At 42.1% G+C, this 21,911-nt stretch overlaps 1 protein-coding gene across 1 annotated transcript in view; it reads right to left on the minus strand.

Moving 5' to 3' along the window:
- Window positions 1-7,009: 7,009 nt before the first annotated feature.
- LOC134533644 (dnaJ homolog subfamily C member 21) overlaps window positions 7,010-21,911 on the minus strand; it is a 398,541-nt gene continuing 383,639 nt past the window's right edge. Inside the window, exon 4 of the mRNA XM_063371171.1 lies at window positions 7,010-7,734. Within this exon, the coding sequence (XP_063227241.1) occupies window positions 7,566-7,734 (169 nt within the window). The 3' untranslated portion in view covers window positions 7,010-7,565. The remainder of the gene's footprint in view (window positions 7,735-21,911) is intronic.

Genomic DNA, 21,911 nt, shown 5'->3' on the forward strand with positions numbered 1-21,911 from the left:
GACTGAGTTATTATTTTAATCCCAAGGTCATGCCTGTGCCCACCATCAAGCCTGTGATTTTCCTTGAACTGTTAACGAGAGTCGTGTTCTATTGTCGCAAGGGAAGCTCTGATCACTATCCGGAGCTTCCTCTGACGGGCTCCTGAAGTGTGAGGATGAGATTAAGCGAGTGATTGAAAATGAAACTACTTTTCTGTAAAACCTTTAACAATAAACTGGCTACACTAAAAGCAGTCATAGTATTTGTTGGGCAATTAATATGAATGGGGTATATCTTATTAAAATAAATACCAATTAACCTGACACAGGTGGTAGAGCCAAAAATAACAACCACCATCGTTGCGATCATGTTCAGATTCTTTCAGAGTAGAACAAAAACCTTCAAGCCTTTGCATCACATGGTGTTAAATTTTCTGATACTGTCATCCAGGACTCTGAAAATCAAGCCATCACTTTTGCACTTGTAGCTTGTCTGGTTAAGCATGAAAAGGAGTAAGTGTTTATGAGTTCTTTATTGTGAGAATATTAATTTATAGTTGCTTTAAAAGTCCTCTGAAAAAGCAGTTTTTGACAATTTTCAAACGGCTGTGCCCTGTTTACTATTCTTCAAAAATTTTTGTCATTATTTTAGGACATTATTAACGAGGCTGGTTTTTAGTGCATGTGTTCTTGTGACTTATGTTTTAATGCATGGACTATAGAATATGAAATCATAAGGGATTTAAATACAAAAATTATTTGGTACCATATATCAGTTGTTTGCTTATTTATTGTTTTAATATAGAATTTCTGCACTTTAATACCACTTTTTGTAAATTATATTTACTGTGTTGTGGGGCACCTACTTATAATGAATGAAACTGCATTGCGACCATTTTGCTTTTCAGAATTGTAGGACTAGCAAAAATTTAAAAATTTTTTTTTCTCATAACTGCACAATGTCACCATGCTTTGCTACAAGGCTCTTAAGTGCTTCCTGCATCCTGCATTCGCCTGAATTACATGAATTACATAAATTAGGGTACTTCTTCTCTTCATGTCAATTATCGTTTGAACAGTTGACGCATGACAGTGCACTGCTTGTGTTGGCCGGTGATGGGCACTCCAGCATGATGGCTATGGGGACGTGGTCCTTGCTACCCGGAGACGGGCACAATCAACCTGACATCTCTCCAGACAATATGCTACTTTGTACACAAGAACATAGTTTTATACAAGTCCACTATGTCAATTTATTTTTAACATCTTATTTATGTATACAAATCTTAATTTCTTAGGACGACACTGTTAAAAACTGACAACTTTATGCTCGGCATTGCTTTATTGTTAAAAAATTGAAATAAGTAATTCATATTTCAGATTAATATTTTAATATTTTTTGTATGAAACAAATGCACTACATAAGGAACCAAAATACAGTTGATAAGTCTCTCTCGGTCAGCGTGTCTGGCAATGTAGATGACAATCCTATGGTCAAAGAGAGCTGAAGAAGGCATTGTTACAAGCATACAATACCTGAACTGTGAAACAATTAGTTTTTGTTTAAAAGTTAAATTTTTATCAAGATATGTAGTGAATTAATCTACTCAAAAAAAAATTTCATTTACTAACAATGTCAATTTGAATGGACAAACAGTTGAACTTATTTCATGGTTCCCATTGATTCAGCAAGACATTTTCACTAATGTAGACTAAGAGACTGACATTAATTTACCAACCATCCTGTATAGTAAGGGGTAAAGATTACAAATACAATTCATTGAGTTTATTTTCACAGACATGTACAGTATTGCATCATGTGGATCTTTCGAATGCAACAATTAACCTCTCAGCAGAATGCATAAGGATTAATTTATCAAGAGTGAGAAACAAATACATAATAGCATAGGCCCTAAAGATAAATAATTATGAATAGTTTTACATGCCTTTAAAATATTTCTATGGGGAAAAAAAACAATTTATACTATTGAAAATATCTTGTAAAGGTACCGTAATTAAAATATTTCTATGGGGAAAAAAAACAATTTATACTATTGAAAATATCTTGTAAAGGTACTGTACTCAAAATATTCAAGTCAAGTCTTTATATTTAATGGCTAGGTATTTTTGTCATTATTTACATACGTACATGGACAAGTAATCAGTCAGATATATTTTACATTTAATGTTATCTGCATCAAAAAAATATCCTATAGGCATTAGAGCAAATATACTAAACAGTATGATATATGTTTCTCTGATATGTACACGATTAATACACTAATCTTGTGTTGTAAGGGAAACAGTCTAATCTGTGTGTTAGAATATATTTTTATTTATTTCCAGCAGCAACATTGTTTCTAGATAACATTTAAGCATTTAAGCACTATCCAAGTATGATCATGTATATTGAAAATAATATACATCTGAATGGGAAAGTGAACATATAGTGTGATTCACAATGCTGTCAGGCTTAGGCAACATTTCAAAGCGAGGGAAAGATGGATTGCAAGTAACACAAAATTAAAAAATTATCTTATAATGCAGTTCTCCTTTAATTTTTTTTCAGTGACACGTTTGTACAGCATTTTTTGCACTTACTGTTGCCAAACTGAATATTATGTTTTGAAGAAAAAAAAATAGTTTATGTTTACAACTGTTAAATATACTTGAAGGTATTAGCATAGTTAAATGTGTGTTCGTCTTTCTGTTACAGTATCACACTAAAAAATAATTGTTTTCAAGGAATTTTTTATTTAGTTGGTGGGGTTTTATGTTTTATTTAAAGGTAAACATATATCGGAATTAACTCAAGCAGCACATAAAAAATTTTAACAATACATGAGGATTTATAGTAAATATTTTGTTTGAAATTTTGGTGTTTGATACATCATTATATATAATAAATGTTTGTACATATATAAACTACGCATATAAATGCTCCTTCTAAATCAGAATGTGCTTAATATTACAACCATATCTTACATTACAACTATAGATTACTTTGTTAAGGTTTCCTTTAATTCCACACCTATGGAAAGTACCTACCTACTATAGTTTAATTTTGGCTTTACTAAGTCTATGCATATTACTGACTTCAAAGAACTGTAAGATGTGAAATTTTTAATTCTCTACATTTAAAGAAAGAAGCACTTTTTTTTACCTTAAAGAAGTGGAAAAGAATGTAGTTTTATTTTTTCATGTTTAAACACATCCATCTAACTAAAGCAGACTATAAAAAAAATTGGAAAATGGTCTATTTATTAAAACTTAATAGGCTTATACAAAAATATATATGACTTTTTAGACTGATATGTTACCCCATCTTTTACTTTACTTAAAGATGTTTTTTCTTGATCACATATGTGTCTTACAATGTTACAATTTTAGCACCATCTACATATTTATGCAAGTGAAATAATAGATTTTTCATATAATAATCCCTGTTGATTTGCAACCAATTAACCTTAAAATTCTCTAATAATCATAAATTTGTAATTATTTGCATACAAGTTTTCGATGAGCCGGAAAGGACTGGTTTCTTCGGCAAAATTTATGCCAGCTTTCACTAGCTGGCGGCTAGTTTGAATATAATTTTTGGTTTTCATGATGCAGCTGTAAAATCATTTTTTACAACCTTGAATCATCACTAGTGAAATGTAAGTTTTCCCGCTAAACAATCTATAATATGAATGAAGTAGGAATATGTGTTATTCAGATTCTGTATATTATTTTAGCTTCTATGGAGAAAAACCAGTTGGACCACAAACGATCCTGGCAAGAAAAAAAATGAACCCTAACTGTCTGCATTGTTACGAGTGCAAGAGAGTTATTTGGACCTCCAATATATTTTTTCCTCCAAATTTGACAATGAGCCTACACTTGAAGCTACTAATGAGCGGTTCAAAATTGCTTAGGCTAATGAAGATCTTTTCCTAAAATGGCTGGAAAATGTAAAGCCAACCAAAATAACCAGTACAGCTGTTGTGGACAACCATGTTTTTCACAGGACTTTAAAAGCGTTACAGGTATATACTTTGTGTTGAGATCACAGTTGATAAATCCATCCTTATACTTCACATCATTCACAAACTTTGGACTTGATTTTTTGGCCCGTTAAAAAATGCTTGCAATACAGGATGTGACTTGTTTATCAATGGAAAAGGCTTTAACATGATAAGACCAAATTATGTTGCAATGCTATTCAAAAAATATTTTACAATTGTAGTGGCCAATGGGAAAGGAGTTTCAGGATTTTGCCTGCGGTTATTTATCCTATGAATCCGGATAAATAACCTGTAAATGACTTTTAATGTCTTGCCTTTGACGATAAGTGGACTCTGTGGCCATGCAAAATAAATTATTAGAGAACAAAAATGAGGCCATTGCACTGAAAATGTGCATTATCAAGGGAAAACATGTGTTTGATTGGAACAGGGGAGCAGTAGATCGGCAGGAAAAGGTGAAACTGAATGCGATGACAGAGCAGAATGAACAGTCTACCCGACTCCGTAGGAAGCGTGGATACGTGGCTCTCGCGCAGAGCAGCAGGGTGGACCGTCCTGCCCGCGTGGCTGCCGAGGGACGTCTCCCGCGCTGCAGGCTAGTTGTGTTAGTTCACGTGGTTTGGCTCGCGGACACGCCACATGCAAGACAACACTCACGCACACGGTAGAAAAAAAACGATAAAAGAGATGATAACACACTATAGAACAGAACCAAAAGCGATAATAGCGGCGAGTTTATGGAGCGTCTCGCGACCGCGGCCTCGGTGGCCGCCATGGTGCTCGGGACTGTCGACCAGGCCGCCGGGGCACCGCTGTCGCGCGCACGGAGTGGAAGTGAAGTGATTCCCAAAGCGGACAGGGCTGTGATCCGGGCTTGAACCCAGAGGCACGGAGCTGATAAGCCTGGGTCCAGGTTAGGGCCGCCCATCTCGCCCCGGGCTCGCCGGGTCGTCTCAGCCGGCTCGGCGAGGGAGGCACCACGTGGGTGGGGGGAGTGGCTCAGCTGCCTCCTCGTCCGGCTCGGTCACCAGAGGTTGTCCGTCCGCCTCGGGTCCTCCTCTGGGTCTTCTTCATCGGCTACCCCGTGGGCTGTCCATTCTCCTGGCACAGGCAAATTGTGGCCTTGGACCATTTCCGCCGGGGTCATTCCTGTGGCTCTGTGGCTGCATTGGTTCTGCGACGGATGCAAAACAGAGCCTCTGCAAGATGGTCGTCCCACTTAGTATGGTCGCTACCCAGCCTTAATGCGCATCTGAACTTTCAAATCTTGGTTTCGCCTTTCCATCGGGTTGGCTCGTGGGTGGTAGGCAGGTGTGGTCCGGTGTTCAACGTGCCACGAGTTGCACATCTCCCGCCACTGCCTCCCGACGAATTGGCTGGCATTGTCCGTCAGCAGGTCTCTCGGGTAGCCCCAATGCGGGAAGAGTTCCGTTTGCAATATCGTCCCAAAGGTGTTGGCCCGAACGTTGCTGGTGGGGTAAGCTTCTACCCAACAGGTGAAGAGATATGTCACTGCCACCGGGCTGTGCGGGGATATGGCCCCATGACGCCCAGGGGTAGTGGGAATGTCCCGTCGCTCCGCCGCGTCTCGCAAGCCCTCACGTGCCGGGCCAGTGGTAGTGCTGACCGCCCGCCCGCCGTGTTCGGTCCGCCCCAGGGGGTCCGGCCAGGTCCCGTTCCTCGTGTGTACAGCACGCCATCTCTCGTAGTCCAGGTCTCACATGGTTCCGCTATTTGCTTCGCGCGTCTGCGCTCAGCGTCCTGAGAGGTGTGTTGGGCATCGTGCACCCGACGTTTCAGCTCGACCAGGTCCGCAGGAGGCGGGTCGTCCACACCTAGAGCAAGCAGGCAGCAGGTTGGGTCCCTTGTGTGGTGGTGATCCGTCTCATGGCCAGGTGGTAGTATCTCGTCCTCCAGGCATGATCCCTCATCAGGGCGTCCGGCAGCTCGTTTTATACTCCTGGGACGTGCTCCACAACGAAGTCGAACGACTGTAGAAACAGCGCCCACCTCACGAGTTTGCTTTTCCGCCCCTGGAGGGTCCGCAACCACGTGAGGCATTGGTTGTCTGTGCGCAATACTAATTGCCTACCCTCGAGGTGGATACGGTACTTCCTCAGTGCCCATACCAATGCCAGGCACTCCTGTTCATTGCGGCTTTTAGTTGAATATTGCTATTAGAAACCTGCGAGGCCTACACCCCGGGTACCTTAGGCCACCACTCTTCTGCCTTGGAGCCACATTTCGACGTCATGCCCTGAGTTCACAGGAACGTCTCAGGCTCTGTGATCTATCACACATTAACTGACATTTGAGTGCATTTGAGTAACCACCATGATAAGGCTTTAGACGACAATGTAAGTACGCTTTTCAGACATAAACCCCTTTTCTAGGTCTTCACTTGGACAAAAAAATTCAAAGCACAGTTCTAAGCAGCAGCATTAAAAATATATTTACTGTAACAACAATGTATTAATATTTGAAGAAGCTACAGAAAATAAACTAAAAAAAAAAACGCAAAATTAATTCGGAGCCTGAGAAAAAAGATGAAACAAGGCAAGGGAATAAGCAAGTCACGTTCAAACATCTATTTGAGGACATCAGCTCAGATGAAAAGGTGACATATTTTCTCTCTCTAATTTATGTGATGACAACAGACTGACAATCTAGTAACTTTATGTAATGTTACTGCACTTATACCTGTAGTTTGTGATAAGTACTGTGTGTTCTGAGGGTGTCTGACAAAAACCAAGCATTGTGGCACCAGTGTGGACATTGTTCGGGACTGGTGTACACCGACAGTCGTGCAGCCTAAACTGCAGGGAATTTTTTGTGCGAGTTATGTCAGAACAATTAAGAGATGCAGCTACAGTATAAAGGTATAGGTACCATTAGTAGGTATTTTCAGTTTTACAATGTCATTAGTTCTCTTTTAAAACAAATGATGAGAAAACTTTTTTTATTCATGACATGGTACATGCATACTTACAAAAAATTTTAAAAAATATTTACATGCAGTGTAAAGTAGGTAAAAGTACTGAAAGTACTGACATTGAAAAATTAAATATGAGAGTTTTATAAATGTTACTTAGTGTGCAGTTTAATGCTATACAGTCTGTGCTACTGTCACTTGGGTTGGGACATGTGTCCATTACTTAGTGTAATAACCAATGAGAAAAAAAGTTTTGTGAAATAATGAAGTAGTAATGAAGATTTTGAGGTTCTGTTATTCTTATGTCTGAACACACAGCCATGCAGACTAAGCAGGGTGATGATTATTTAAGAGACTATTTAGGCATTTATTGAAAAAATATATATATAATATGAAAAAATTTCATATTTTACGTCGTAACAGAAAATACATAGTTAGCATTACTGTATTATAATTTGTGTTGGAAGATTTTGGCTTAGGAAATAGAGACGAACTGCCAACACTTGTGGCAAAAACAAACAGACTACAGTAGTCGCTAGTCACTCTGCCATCACACTGCCAGGACCTTACTTACTGACGTCGAACACGCGCTTGTCACCCAACCAGTGCCAAGACATGCATGATCCATAGTGGGGAGCAGTGCTGGACTAGAGTAACCGTTCCATTTCCTCGCTGGTCGCCATCCCATCACTATATTCATCATGGTCTGACTCGCTGTGATCCCCCAGGCTCTCGTCACCCGACCAGTGATCGAACTCTTCTTTGTGGTGCTCCAGTGCCATCAGCGATGGGAACAGGCTGTCGCATGCAGAGCACCTGAAACAACACATGCAATCAGTATTACGACCTTTTCCGAATTTTCCACTGTTTGATGTTTCCCATAAAAATATGTTACCGGTGTCATGACACATGGTAATTTTTGTTGTTTATTTATATAAAAAAATATTTTCTGTATAAAAAACTGGAAGTGATCCATGTCCCGAGAACGAAGACCCGTGACCTGTGACCCAGTCAGTCAGGGCGAGAGCCGAGTCGAATCTGCTGGAAGAGACATGGTTCACTGAAGCGTGACCCATGACCCGTGAACCAGGTATTCCTAACCACGTGACTCCCATCCACGCCAAGGCACATGCCAGGACCCAGTTCCAGGATCCAAATTTATTGAACTGTAATTCAGGTAACCAAGAATCTTTGGCGAGTCCATCAGCTAAATGGCCAGATGAGAACTGGATCACTGAACGGTGATCTGTAAATACGAATCGAATGCTTGGGCGGTTCTTTTCTTGTATATAAGAGCACAATATATCCCAGTCTACACCTGCACTTCACTCCACGACTTCTTGGGATTGTCACTGAATTGACCTGCCATCACCGCCGAATCCGCCTAGTGCCCGCCTTAAGTATCACGCTCCTAGAGGAAGCATCCATGCCAGGATGGAATCTGGAAGATGTAGTGGTAAAGTACTGTACTCCCGCACTTGAACAGTTTTGTCGTGTAGTATGCAAGTGAGATCTTTAAGTGATTGGTTATGGTGAGGAGAAGACGGATTGTTAATGTTGTATTACCGCTGGTAGTTATTGAGAGGCGAGGAAGTGAAGGTGAGGGGAAAGGTGTGGCGGACATTACCGGAAGTGTGACGCACTGATTGGACTTGACGAACTACGAAAATGCTCTGAGCAGTTAGTGGGAGAGGCCATTCTGTTTGTTGTTAATGAGTGGTCAGAGAGACTCCAGTTGCAGTTTGAGAATTCAGCACGGACGAGTGGGCGAACAACTTGATCTGCCGGCCGGAGGGTGTCAACGAAGAGTAGTGGTGTGAAGAAGAGCAGATGTTTCCAGACCGGGCGGTGGAACCTGTATTGCGAAGACAGTGGACGTTTCCAGATCACCGTGGGTATGCTGCCCCAAACCACTACCCGGAACCTTCAGCGTAAAGATGTAGCGGATGTTGCAGGACCTGGTGTCAGAGGTTGGAGCTGTCACAGATGCCGTTCGTCCACCGCCGTGCTCAGGGGTGTGTCCGTCTCGTCCTCGCCGGTGGTAAAACAGTGCACATGCTGGTCCGTGTGTGAAACATGTACCGCTGCAACCCGCTCCTCCTAGTCTCGCAGTTCTCTGGCCCATCTGGTTCATATGCTGATTCTCGGTCCCCGGTTCATGTTCAACTTCAAAGTCGGACGACAGTAAGAGCAGGTCCCCGCATATTATATTCCCTTTGCGACCTTGAATTGAGTGTAGCCAGCTCAGGCACCGGGGGTCCGTGCGCAAGGTAATTGTTTTGCCCTAGAGATGCTGACAGTACTTTTTAACAGCCCACACTACTGCTAGGCACTCTTTGTTGTTACCGTAGTAACATTTTCCTGCCTGTATAAATTTTGGCGCTCGCATAGTCTATTACTTCTCGGTTCCGTTGCATGTCCGTGTGAAACAGGACAGCTCCTACTCCTAGGACACTCGCGTATGTCTGAAAGAACAGTTGGCATTTAGGTAGGCGATGGCGAAATGTCCTAAATAGCCCTCTAGTACCCTAGTCATTATAGCCTGGAATGTGGCTGATGCGCACTTTATTTCAAATGGCATAGCGCGGAACTGAAAGCACCTCCCGCCTGGTACAATGAATGCGGTTTTCTCCCTGTCTTTCTGCCAGATGGGCACTTGCCAGTAGCCTTATTTTAAATCCAGCACACTGAACACCCGGACCTCGACACTAATCTGAGGAGGTGGGGAGCTGGTGGTGACGGCATTCAGTAGCGGGAAGTCCATGCAGAATGGCAGGGACCCGTACTTTTGGTAGCAAGTACGATGCTTGCACTGTACAGGCTGTTAGAGGGCTCGATATCCCCGTCCTGCAGCACATCCATCATCTGCTCACGAATCACACGCTGTTAGCGAAATCCATGACCTTGTGGGGGCTCGTGGATGGGTTAGTCAGTAGTGGTCGGGATAGGATCTTCGGCGGTTGTAGTTCGCCTCAGCTACTGCAAATATATCCTGCCTCTCCCGTAACACTTTGTTTACAGCACACTGAAAGACAAGGGGTAGGCCTACGTCATGCCGTAGGTTATCCAGGATCACTGTTTCAGTGCAACACGTGTAATAATTTGGACGACATGATAACTTGTAAAGGCATCTTATAATATGCAGTAGGTCTCTGACATTCTCTCGGAAGGCATAAGTGCGGCAAATGGGATAAGGATTTTTTAACATTATAACAGTCTGGATGGTCACCAGATGATGTGCATAGGAATAGAAACAAGTGCTGGTATGCCTCAAACATCAGGCATCTTCAATTATTGCTTTATCTGAGTCGATAGTCAACAAAAGAGCAGTTGTCAATTGCCTAAATTGAAAGATCAGTTTGTTTTAAAATATAGTATTTTGGCAAGATTTTTCGAAGGAAGTCATCAAAATCGTGTTGATAAGAGGTATTATACTTTGGAGAATAACTACGACTTTGATGATCTATACTATCCACCACCATTAAATCAGATTAATCTTTTTGAGAAAAATAACCCTGAAGTTTCGTTAATGTGTATGCGCTAAATGAGGATAATAAGGTATGTCCGATTCGGACAACTAAACAACAAAGAAAATATAATTTCAATTTGTTGCTTGTGACAAACGAAAGCAATGCTGTACACTACTGTTACATCAAAAACTTCTCCTGACTTGTGAGACCTCAGGTTACCAAACAACAGCACATTTATGTTTGTAAGATTTTCTTTAAGTATTTCGCTGACCAACCTCGTAAATCGGGACTAACAGCTATACAGTGTCTTAAACTGCACAAAATTAAATTTTCAAATAAATCTTGAACAGAAATTGTTTATGTAATCTACTTTTTAGATAAATTGTTTTTGCTTTTTCGTAGTAGTGTAGAATTTACGTAATAAAATTTATGTTTGTAAAAGAACTTGTGGTGTTTTATTTCTCGAACCTGTCATTTTTGTGGTATTTTTCATTAAGTTACCTTTCTTGCATTGGCCAAGGATGAAGCAAGAACAGGAAACCATATATTCAATCAATTAATTAATGAGTGATTTTTTAACAATTTTTTGAATTTCTAGTTTAATTATTGCAAATTTTTAAGTTAGTGGTCAATATGCCATCATCGGCTTACTAGAGGCTGGTAGTAGGTGCACCATCCTTTATCCGAAATTCCAAAATCCGAACAGCTCTAAAATCCGAAAATATTTTCGAAACTTCAACGTCCGCGATATTGTTCGCAGTTGTGTGGCAAACTCAAGTCGCGATCGCGTGACTAGTGCGAGCGAGTGACTTGGCAGCACTGCGTCAGCAAGGCAGCATGCAATTTGGCAACGCTGAGGCGCTGTGTTTACCATTTGTCCGGCAAACTAGCGCCAGTTACAGCTTGCTGCTTGGCTACGATAGGAGTTGTTTAATCGCGTTTAGTAGTTAACCGTGTTGTTACGCGAACGTGTTACCATATTTGAAGACGGCAATGGCAAAAAGGCATTCCGATATGAAGATGGGTGGTAGCGAAAAATAACGAAAACACTTAACATTATCAATAATTCAGAAGGTGGAATTATTGCGGAAACTAAACCAAAACAAGTGACACTTCAAGAGGCATTTAAAAATGCCATCATTCGTGCTGCTTCATCTCAGGAGAAGGAAAATCCTGCTCCCGGCCGATCACGAGACGTACGAATTGACGGCGACATCGGCGGCGATGACGACGCATATAAACATTCTCCAGATGTTTTACAGTATCAGTTGTTAAAAACAAATTATTTTGGCGATTGTTTCGGGTATTTATTTATGCTGCAGTGTTTATTTGCGTTATGTACTTTGTTGTTTTTTGTACTATGTTGCTTGAAATCCTTAATACATCTGACATAACCTAACTTGGCTTTACTAGGCCTCCTGTATTATAATTCCGAAATCCGAAAAATTCCGAAATTCGGAATGCTGCTGGTCCCGACCATTTCGGATAAAGGATTGTGCTCTAGAGGAATTTAAGCTTATTTTTGGACTTTACACCATATTTATTTAAATTAATTTTTTTTACATAAAATTTAATTTTTTTACTTCGATCAAGTATCGAACCCAGGGCAGGAATATATCGAAATAATCAGTATATTAATTGCAGATTGTTTACATGAATTATGGAATTTTTCCTGTATTTATGGGTAAATAACTACGAATTTCCAACATGGCATCCAAATTTCAAGATGGTGGGCAACACAGTAATAATAAATGATTACTGCACTCTAGTGGGAAAATATTAAACTAACATGGTAGCAGTGCACTCTAGCAGACGAAAACAAGTTGTCTCCAGCAGACGGAAAAAAATGGCAGACATGACATCATACTAGCTGGCGATATATACTTTGGCATTAGTGGTGGGAGGTCAGACTGCCGGTGGGTTTCATGGAAGAAAGATCGGTAGCAAATTTTTATTTGGCCTTTACCAGGCTCTAACTGAGGACTTAGAGCTCCATGATGCAAGTGCTTTAAAACAACATTTTATTAAAATTTGATTAGTTAAATTTTTTATAAACTTTATTTTTTTTTTTCAAATTATGTGATAATTTTTACTGATTTTCAATATAGTCGCCTAAACGAAAATGTCAATATTCTAGAATCCAAGATGGCGGCTGTAACTAAATGTGCAATAATGTTGTCATACACATCCAAGATGGTGGGTGTAACAAAACATGCAACATATCTAGAATCAAAGTTGGTGACTAACAAAATGTGCAGTGGTGTTGTCTTAATTAAAGATAGTGGAACTTTTTATTAAAATATTATTAATTTTTTTATGAATTTTAATTTTTTTCCCCCAGATTTTCGGACATAAAAATTATGGATTTTCAAGATGATGGCCATAGCAAAAATTGCAAAATATTGTCATAATTAAAAATGGTGGAAAGTTCTACAAAAACCAAATTAAGGTTAATTCTACTACAGGTTGGGAAGATCAATGTTATAAGTTTGGCACACTATTTGGTTTCTCCGCCAGGTGGCAGTAGTGTTCCATGAGGTGGTCACTTTCATCTATTTCAATGTATTTAAATGGGCCGTTTGCATTTTTCAAAGTGAAATAACAATATGTGTAAAACTTGTCAGTTCGTTTTGAATTTAAAATTAGGATAGCTTAACTTTCATCTCTAAGTAGTTTTTAATTTAGTTTTTCAATATGCCTAAGTGTTGTTTTGTGCCCGGTTGCAAAACTGGATGTTGTAGAAAGTACGACGCAAGCATTAAAAAGTATTTAAGGCTCCTGCAGACGAAAAAATAAGAGAATTATGGAACAGAAAGATCCCAATGAGTGATAGAGACTTGAGGAAAGCTGATTATGTTTGTGAAATTAATTTCGAGGTTCGTGAAAATAAATAGTATATCCTAACCAATTCCATCCCGACTTCCAGCTTGATAGTCACGTTAGGCTCTGTAGTAGAGTAGGATGAGTTCGTTGGTATCAAACCAGATATAAAAATGGTATTACAACATGCATTTGATATTTTTGTTTATGTTAAGGTTCGTGTTCGTTTCTGTATCATTATTAAAAAAAACTTCAGGTTATATCTTTTGTATGCCAATAACCCCAAAATTAAAAAAAAAAAAAAATGGCATTCATATTTTCAGTACGTTTTGGGCTGTTGATAATTGTAATAGGTACTTTAAATATCAACATTTATTCACCTATTAATTAATTAAAAAAATTTCAAATAGCCTTCTAGTTTGCTATAATACTACTTACCATAAGTAATATTTCTTTCGTTTCAATTTTCATTCAGGTTATCATTTTGCTCAAGGATTCCAATCTGTTGACTATATTTAACACATTTTTTTTAGATAACCAATTAGATCAAAATATTCCAATTGAAAAGGTTTTCACCAGAACTGCATGTGTGTTAATTTAAATTGAAATGCAATTGCACTTACTAGAGAAAGTTAACAGCACTTTGAAACTTTGTTGGCATTAATAACAATTCAGTCTAAATTGTTGCTCAATCTTCCAATAGACACACAACACAGAGAACATACACTGTGTATTAAGGAACGTAAAAAAACACATTGTGGAAGCCAGATGTCCCAAGATGATATCGATGGTGTTAAGGTAAAACGCTGTAACCCTCAAATTGGGCGAAAATGAGATATTATGATGGAAACACTTATTTATTATGGTTTTATAGGTAGGTAAAATGCCGTAACCCTACAATGAATAACATGGTAGATATACACTTTTATAATTTGGGGTAACCCTCACTAAGTGTATTTTCAGTGTGGTAAAATGATGTAAGCCTCATGCTTGTGGGTTACATCATTTTACTTCCACGAGTTATATTACACAAATATTTGTTGCGATGGTTACGGCATTATGTATTGTAGGTAAAGTTATCAGACTTCATATTACAATTACTTTTACTTCCATGGAGCCATAGTGTTCACAGTGTGAGTAAAGTCAACTGTTTCCTCTTAGTTGTGAGCATTGTTTTCTTATGCTTTAATCTATGGACAGCAGTTGATTGTTATTGTTTATTGATGTTTGAAAATTTGTCTAGTTATTGAGAATGTCGGTTAGAACATTAAAGATTCTAGAATTAGCGAAACAGATATCTGGAAGTAAGTATGATAACAATTTGCTTGTGCATCAAAACGAAGATTCGTCGAGTACTGATGCGAATCGTATAATCATGCATCGTAATAATGAAGAGGTTATTGAAGTGCGTGATCAAATTGTTCTAAACCCTGGAAATGTAGAAAATAGTGTGCGTGAAAGTGAAAATGTGACTTATAATCCAGATGTAACTATTTTTGAAGGTAAAACGAATACTGAGGTTACTAAGAGTCATAGCAATAGCCTACTGCAGTGCAAAAAAGTAGATGTGGAAACTCATCTTGAAACTCAACAGAACTGCATTCATTTAATTGAAAATGAAAGTGGTTGCTCAAAAGAAGTTGTCGAGACAGTTGAATGTAGGTCAATACAAACACTTAAACTAAATAAGCAACAAATGTTGGTTATTACAGAAGATATAAACAATAAAATTGATTCTACAAACCTACTAGGTGCCACTTCTAGTCACAGTGTACAAATTATGCAGGATGCAAACAAATTTAGTAAAGAAGGAATAGAAACTGAGTTAGAAAACGTTGTTGGTAACAGAGGGACACGCAAACATAAAAATCCACCAAATGCAGTAGTACAAAAACTTAAGAAGGTAAAGGGAGAATCGTACATTAGTAAAACAAGAAAAGAAATGCCTTCAAAATGTGTAAAAATGGACCCATGCGCACACGGTAAATGCCAAAATAAATGTAGTGCAAAGTTTGAAGGTGAACGGCAGCATCTTTTTAACATGTTCAGGTCATTAGACAGCTATGCTCAAAGAAGTTTCATACTCGCCTGCGTAAAAGAAGATGGAAAACAACGTGTCTACACAAAAGAAGAGCAAAGTAGACGTACCAGAACACTCACGTATTCCCTGCCAAAGGAGAAGGAAGAAGCAAAGTGTGCCAACAGTTCATCTTGAGTACTCTAGACATAAGCCAGAGAATGATTCAGTATACTTTTGATAATAAAACTCACATACATACACCAAAACTAGATGGAAGGGGCAAGAAAGCACCACCAAACAAGACACCACAGGAGAGAAGAGAGATAGTAGAACAATTTATAAAATCACTTCCAGCTGTGCCGTCCCATTATTGTCGGCAGAGCACCAACAGACTTTATCTTCCTGTGGAGTTTAAGAACACGACCAATGTGTACAGATTATACAGTACTTATGCTAAGGATCATAATATTACTCCTGTAAAAGAACATGTTTTCAAGGACATTTGGCGTACAGATTTTAACATAGGAATACACTGCCCAAAAAAAGACAAATGTGTAATGTGTGAGAAGAACAAGAATGTAGAAAATGGAGTAAGTGAATCAGTTATGGCTAGGCATTTGAGTGACAAAGATCTAGCAAAAAAAGCATTCGCATCTGATCAAACACGTGCACGAGAAGACCAATCGTTTGTGTGTGTGTCATTCGATTTACAGAAGGTGTTAAACACACCACACGGGGAAAAAATATGCTTCTGTATTACAGTAGGAAGTATGCAGTGTATAATCTAACCTTCTACGAAAGCAGTACAAGAGAAGGCTACTGTTACTTGTGGGGAGAAAGTGACGGGAAGAGGGGAGCAAATGAAATTTGTTCTGTAATATTTCAGTACTTGTCTACTGTAGATGACAGAGGAATTGTTAAAGAAGTGTCCCTGTATTGTGACAGCTGTCCTGGCCAAAACAAAAACAGGCAAATATGGGCTATTTTATTCAAATTTTTGAAAACATCTACAAGTATTGTGTCTTTAAGCATCTGCTATCTTATTCCAGGACATACATACATGCCAGTGGACTCTGTACATGCATGTATTGAAACTTGCAACAGAAAGAAAACTATTTGGGCCCCATCGGAATGGCCTACAGTAATAACAAACAGTAGAATTACACCTCGGCCGTACAATGTTGTAGTACTTTCTCACAGAGAATTTAGAAATTGGAAGGAATATCAAGAAGCAGTATTACCAGACTCTAAAACCAAAAGTTTGGAGGGAAGTCGAATAATGATTAGAGAAGTTACTAAGGTGAGATTGTACAAAGGGAACAACATTGTTGATGTCTATACATCCTTTGATGAACAGAAGCCAGTGCATCTGACAATGCACGAAAAAAGAGGTCGAGTAAATGACTCGTCAATGCCTAAATTAATGTACCCTGCTCGAGTGCCTATTTCTATGGCCAAGTATAAGGACCTTAATAATTTGTGTTCAAAAGGGGTAATACCAAGTAGGTACCATCACGAGTACAAATCACTTCCCAAGAGAAATGATGTTCCAGACTGTCTAAATGAGACTGATGAAGAAGACGATGTGAACACTAGTGGTTAAATGACGCAACTATAACCGGACAGTGGACACATTGGTCGTTTAAATAGTGATAATTGTTCTGAAGTTTATACTACTGCAATGACATTTGTTTTATAAAACTTCTTTGTTATATTATCACAACAAATACATGGGAGTATTCTTTAATTGTCTTTATGTTACATTAAAAAATGAGGTTTGTATCATGATGTCTGTGTTAACCCTCATCTCACCTAGAGGTGAAATGCAGTAACCCTCTATTTTTTTGTTTTTTAATTAATTCAAAAACCTTTTACACATTTTTTATATGCAAAACATGCACCAATTGAGTCAACATAATAAAATGTTTAATCTCCAACCCAAAAGATCCACTAAAGTTCCTTTAATTCAAAGATAACTGTTTTTTTGTTCTCCTGAAAAGTTTGTCAAATGTGGGTTACAGCATTTTACCTTAACACCATCGATATATTTATAGACCTATACAATTTAATTTCACAACTAGGAAAATCTAAATGCACGTGACTAAGTACACAAGATCCTCAGTTTAATATAAAGTAGGAAAAATATATTTAACGAGTGAGGTCATATAAAATAGTAATTGGGTAGAGGGGCTGGGGAAATCCGGGAGATAGGCTGACCCGAGGGGTGTACAGAGGGAGCAGGGATCACCAGTGGAAGACCCAGAGGGAGTGGAGACGAACTGAATCAGGAAAGCAGGTGTTTCTGGTGAGGACAGGGCGAGAGTGGAATGGGCTTGAGGGAAGGGTACTGAATGGGAGAGGAGGGACGGACTTCAGAAATTGGTAGAGTGAGCTAGAGGGGAGCTCCTTGCCAACGGGTGAAAGCCCAACCACAAGTGTATAAAGATAATAATTTAATATCCAACTACCCTGAGTTTGCTCCAACCAACTGAAAAGTATATCAATGTGTGCTGTAAGTACATTATTTAATATTTAAATTCTAATGAAGCCAATGACTATTTGAAGCTCATTCAAAATCCCTTTCTTATTACCTTAATTGCATTTTGATTTTAAATATTATTTGGGTTTAAATAAATTCATGCGAAAAATATTGATGAACAAAAAGCACAGTTGATTTACAGAAAACACACACACACACACACACACACACACACATATATATATATATATATATATATATATATATATATATATATATATATAAATGAAGTGATTTGAATAGTTCCAAACTTACAATACAAAATGAGATAACTGTTTAATTTTTGTTAGGGTGACTGTAATGTTAATCAACATTTTTAGTTTGACGTCGTCTGGCCGACGACCACCCCAGAGCCCGACCTGCACCCGCCAGTATACGCTCCCGCTAACGGAACACACCCCTGGCCATGGCCCACCCGAGTCAGGCGACCCGAACAGCAATCAAAGACAAAGCCGCGGAAACCTGAGTAGACAAGAGAAGAACCGTACCCATTCCTCCTAAAACATTAAATTAGGATTTTAGCGACAATAAAATCTCTTCCAGACACACCCGTTTGGAGTCTAGCGTAATGAGGTCACGCCTGGCGCGAGAGAGGCCGAGCCTCCCTCAGACGCCATGCCAGTTCGGCAGTTCAGCGCAGCTCATGGACCGGGGCGGACCTACGTCCCACGGAGAGGCAACATCCTTTGTCTACATTGAAAGTAACGTCCGGTAACTATAGCCACTAATTAACCAAACCCCTTTTATTACTTAACCTCTCCGTGAGTACCCGGTCCCTTTTTTCGGTCCCGGACCTAATCCGGCCGCATCAACTTAAGGACACCCCGCACCACACTTGGTCAACGGGGCTGCTCTTCAGCATACGGCACGGGCCGTCTCCCGCAACGTACAGAACTTTGTTTAAGGTCACGCGCACGGCGCTGACCACAAACCCGCAAGGGAACTTGGACAAACTTAATTGCGGTGCGTGTTTCACCACAGTGGGCACAACACCCGCGCCGAGACATTTGCATACGGGATTGGCCGTCTCCAATCGCCCGCCCCTTAATTCAGTGTATTTTTGTATCCCGTATTTTGTACTGCTAACTTACGTTACCCGAGTAACGAGTGCCACGTAACTTGTGCGCGCCCCCTTAATCCAGTGTATTTTTGTATCCCGTGTTTTGTATTGCTAACGTACGTTACCCGAATAACGAGTGCCACGTAACTTGTGCGCACCACCTTAATTCAGTGTATTTTTGTATCCCGTATTTTGTATTGCTAACTTACGTTACCCGAGTAACGAGTGCCACGTAACCTGTACGCGCCCCCTTAATTCAGTGTATTTTGTGTCCCGCCTTTGTGTTACGAAATTACGTTACCTACGTACCCAGTGAGACGTCTGAGACATAACAGCATCCGAGGCCACGTAACGCGGAACACAAACAATAAGGCGCCACGGAATAACAAGTAAAAACCCCCCGGGGACCTCTGTAGAGTGTTGTATCGTGTACGACTCGCTCCTCTGAATAAAAGGTACGACACAACAACCTCAACTCCACGTCTCTTATTTAAAATCATCTCACGCAACACCGCCGCCGGCCCTAGTGGGCCACGCAGGGGCACATACATCCACGACCCCAAATTCACGACTAGAAACGAGCTAGTCTGGCGCCCACCCGGACAACACAGATCAAGAACCGCCTTTTCCCACTAGGAGCCACACCGGGACTCGAGCCCGAGACCCCGGACGACGGCATTTGGCGCCCGCTGCGTGGGGCAGAAAATAACGTGAAAATTTTTTTTTTTCACTTCTGGACATTTTCGAAATAAATTCACCAACAGGCGACAGCGGAGACACGAAACGGCCATTTTGGACACAGGAAGGGTCGAAGGCCAGACAGACCGGCGCGACGAGGCGAGCGGACAAAGGACACTCCAACCACCCCCACCCCCGCACGTCATCACGGCGAGGCGAGCAACGGAGCGACGTCACCACCCCCACTCCGCGCGGACCGTTTTCGCCTCCTCTTTGTGCGGCTGTCCGGGCACCTACCCCCACCTCGTCAACCCGCTTCACGCTCTCCGCTTCGGGCAACCATCCCGATACCCCCACTCCGCGCGGACCATTTTCGCCTCCTCTTTGTGCGGCTGTCCGGGCACCTGCCCGCTGCCGATCTCAAACCCGCGCGCTACAACACGCGCCCAGACTACGAACAGCCCGTCACAGACGGCGAACTTGAACGTACAACATACAGCTCAACATGCAGGCACCACCTACAGACCTCGTGTGCACGCGTTGCCTATTACCAAGGGAAATAGACCTATTGACGGGATCACTGCCGTGGTACAGGACATGCCAATGCGCGAACACCCGGGACAACGTCACCGAACAGACCTGGGGCAAGCCCTGGAGCGAGACGTTACTCGGCGAGCCGCACACCCAATTACCGTGGTCATGGGCACCGCTTAAGACGGAGGCGCAAGCTAACGTCACACTGGGAGGCATACTACCGACTATGGGCCTCACGAGTGCCCGGACCAATCTGGCACCCCAATACATCCCACCACCAAGCGCAATCACCGGACCAAACACGGGGATGCATACACGCAACCCGTGCTACACAGGGAAGTTAGCACTACCCGAGTTCAGCGGAATAGGGCACGAAGTACCCAGAGACTTCCTAACACACTGCGAGGTTAGACTGGCACGGTCCGGAATACCGACCGATGAATGGTCGGGGCGAGCGAGCGAACAGCTGAAGGGGACCGCCCGCCAATGGTGGAACATCTGGGGATGCTTCGGCATGCCCTGGGAGGAGTTTGCCACGTCATTCAACCGCCGATTTGACACGGAACACGCACTGGTCCAATGCACGACACAGTTCTATGGCGAACGTCAACGCGACGGCGAACCCGTCGAGCAGTTTCTGGCCAAGAAAATGCAACTGTTCAATCGAGTAGCACCCGGCGCCGCGCCAGCCACCGCGCTCGCAACCATTACCACCCTCCTACACAATGAACTGCAACCGTTCATGCGGTGTTACCGCGCAGAGGAAGTCGAGGATTACGTCCGACAAGCCATAGACACGGAACGGAACATCCGGGGACTGCGACACTACGACCCCCCGAACACCGACCGGGACCTGGCCAGACGCCCAATGGGTCAGAGAATAGCCAGCGTCTAGAACCGGGAAGCAGGGGGCTACCCACCCGACCGCCCACGACGAGCCATCGAGGACGCACCACCACCTGGTAGGCCCGATGGGTCATCGACACAGCAGGAACCCCCACTACCGCGATGCCAGTTGGGCTGCCCCGCAGGTACCCGCCACTGGCATGTCGACTGCCCACGCCGGCAAACACCACCCTTCACCAACACGTCGGGAAACGCCCACCCGGGGGCACGGCGGTAAAACCCGCGCCTCCGAGTAACCCGAGCCAACCCACACCCGCCGCGGAAGCAGCCACACCGCAGATAAACCAGCTAGTCCGCCCTCGCGACGGCCTACTCCGTATCCCAGTGGAAGTCAACGGGCAACCCACGGCGGCCCTGGTAGACACGGGCGCGAGCCACGTGTTCGTGGCCCCCCACCTGGTACCCCCCGGCGCGCTGCAGCCCCACCAAGCCGAGTTACGGTTAGCAACCAGCACGCAACCGGGAAGGACAGTGGGGCAAGCCGAACTCGAGGTACGCATTCGGGACGACGTCACCACGGTAACCGCCCTAGTGGTAGAGGACTTACACGAAGGGATAGTACTAGGCCAACCATGGTTAGCGAGACAAGATGCGGTGATCGAAATGAAACCCAGACGAGTTTACATTGGCACCCGCGAGCGGCTCACGGTGTACGCCATAGGCACTACCCCCGAGAGTCAGGGGGAGAAAGTAACCTTAGACCAGTTCCGCCACAACGTCCCCCACGAGTACCGAGCAGCAGTGGAACGCGTGTTGGCAGAAAGGCAGGACATCTTCGCGGTAGCCGACCCACTGAAACGCACCACCATCACCGAACACCACATCCCGACCACCCACGACAACCCAGTACACGAGGCCCCGAGAGGCTACGGGTTCCGGGAGCAGAGGGCCATCCGGGAGCAAGTGGCGGACATGCTTCGCGACGGGGTAGTCGAGCCGTCCAACAGTCATTACAATGCTTGCGTC

Source organism: Bacillus rossius, chromosome 7, assembly GCF_032445375.1.
Source record: "Bacillus rossius redtenbacheri isolate Brsri chromosome 7, Brsri_v3, whole genome shotgun sequence".
NCBI classification, from domain to species: Eukaryota; Metazoa; Arthropoda; class Insecta; order Phasmatodea; family Bacillidae; genus Bacillus; species Bacillus rossius.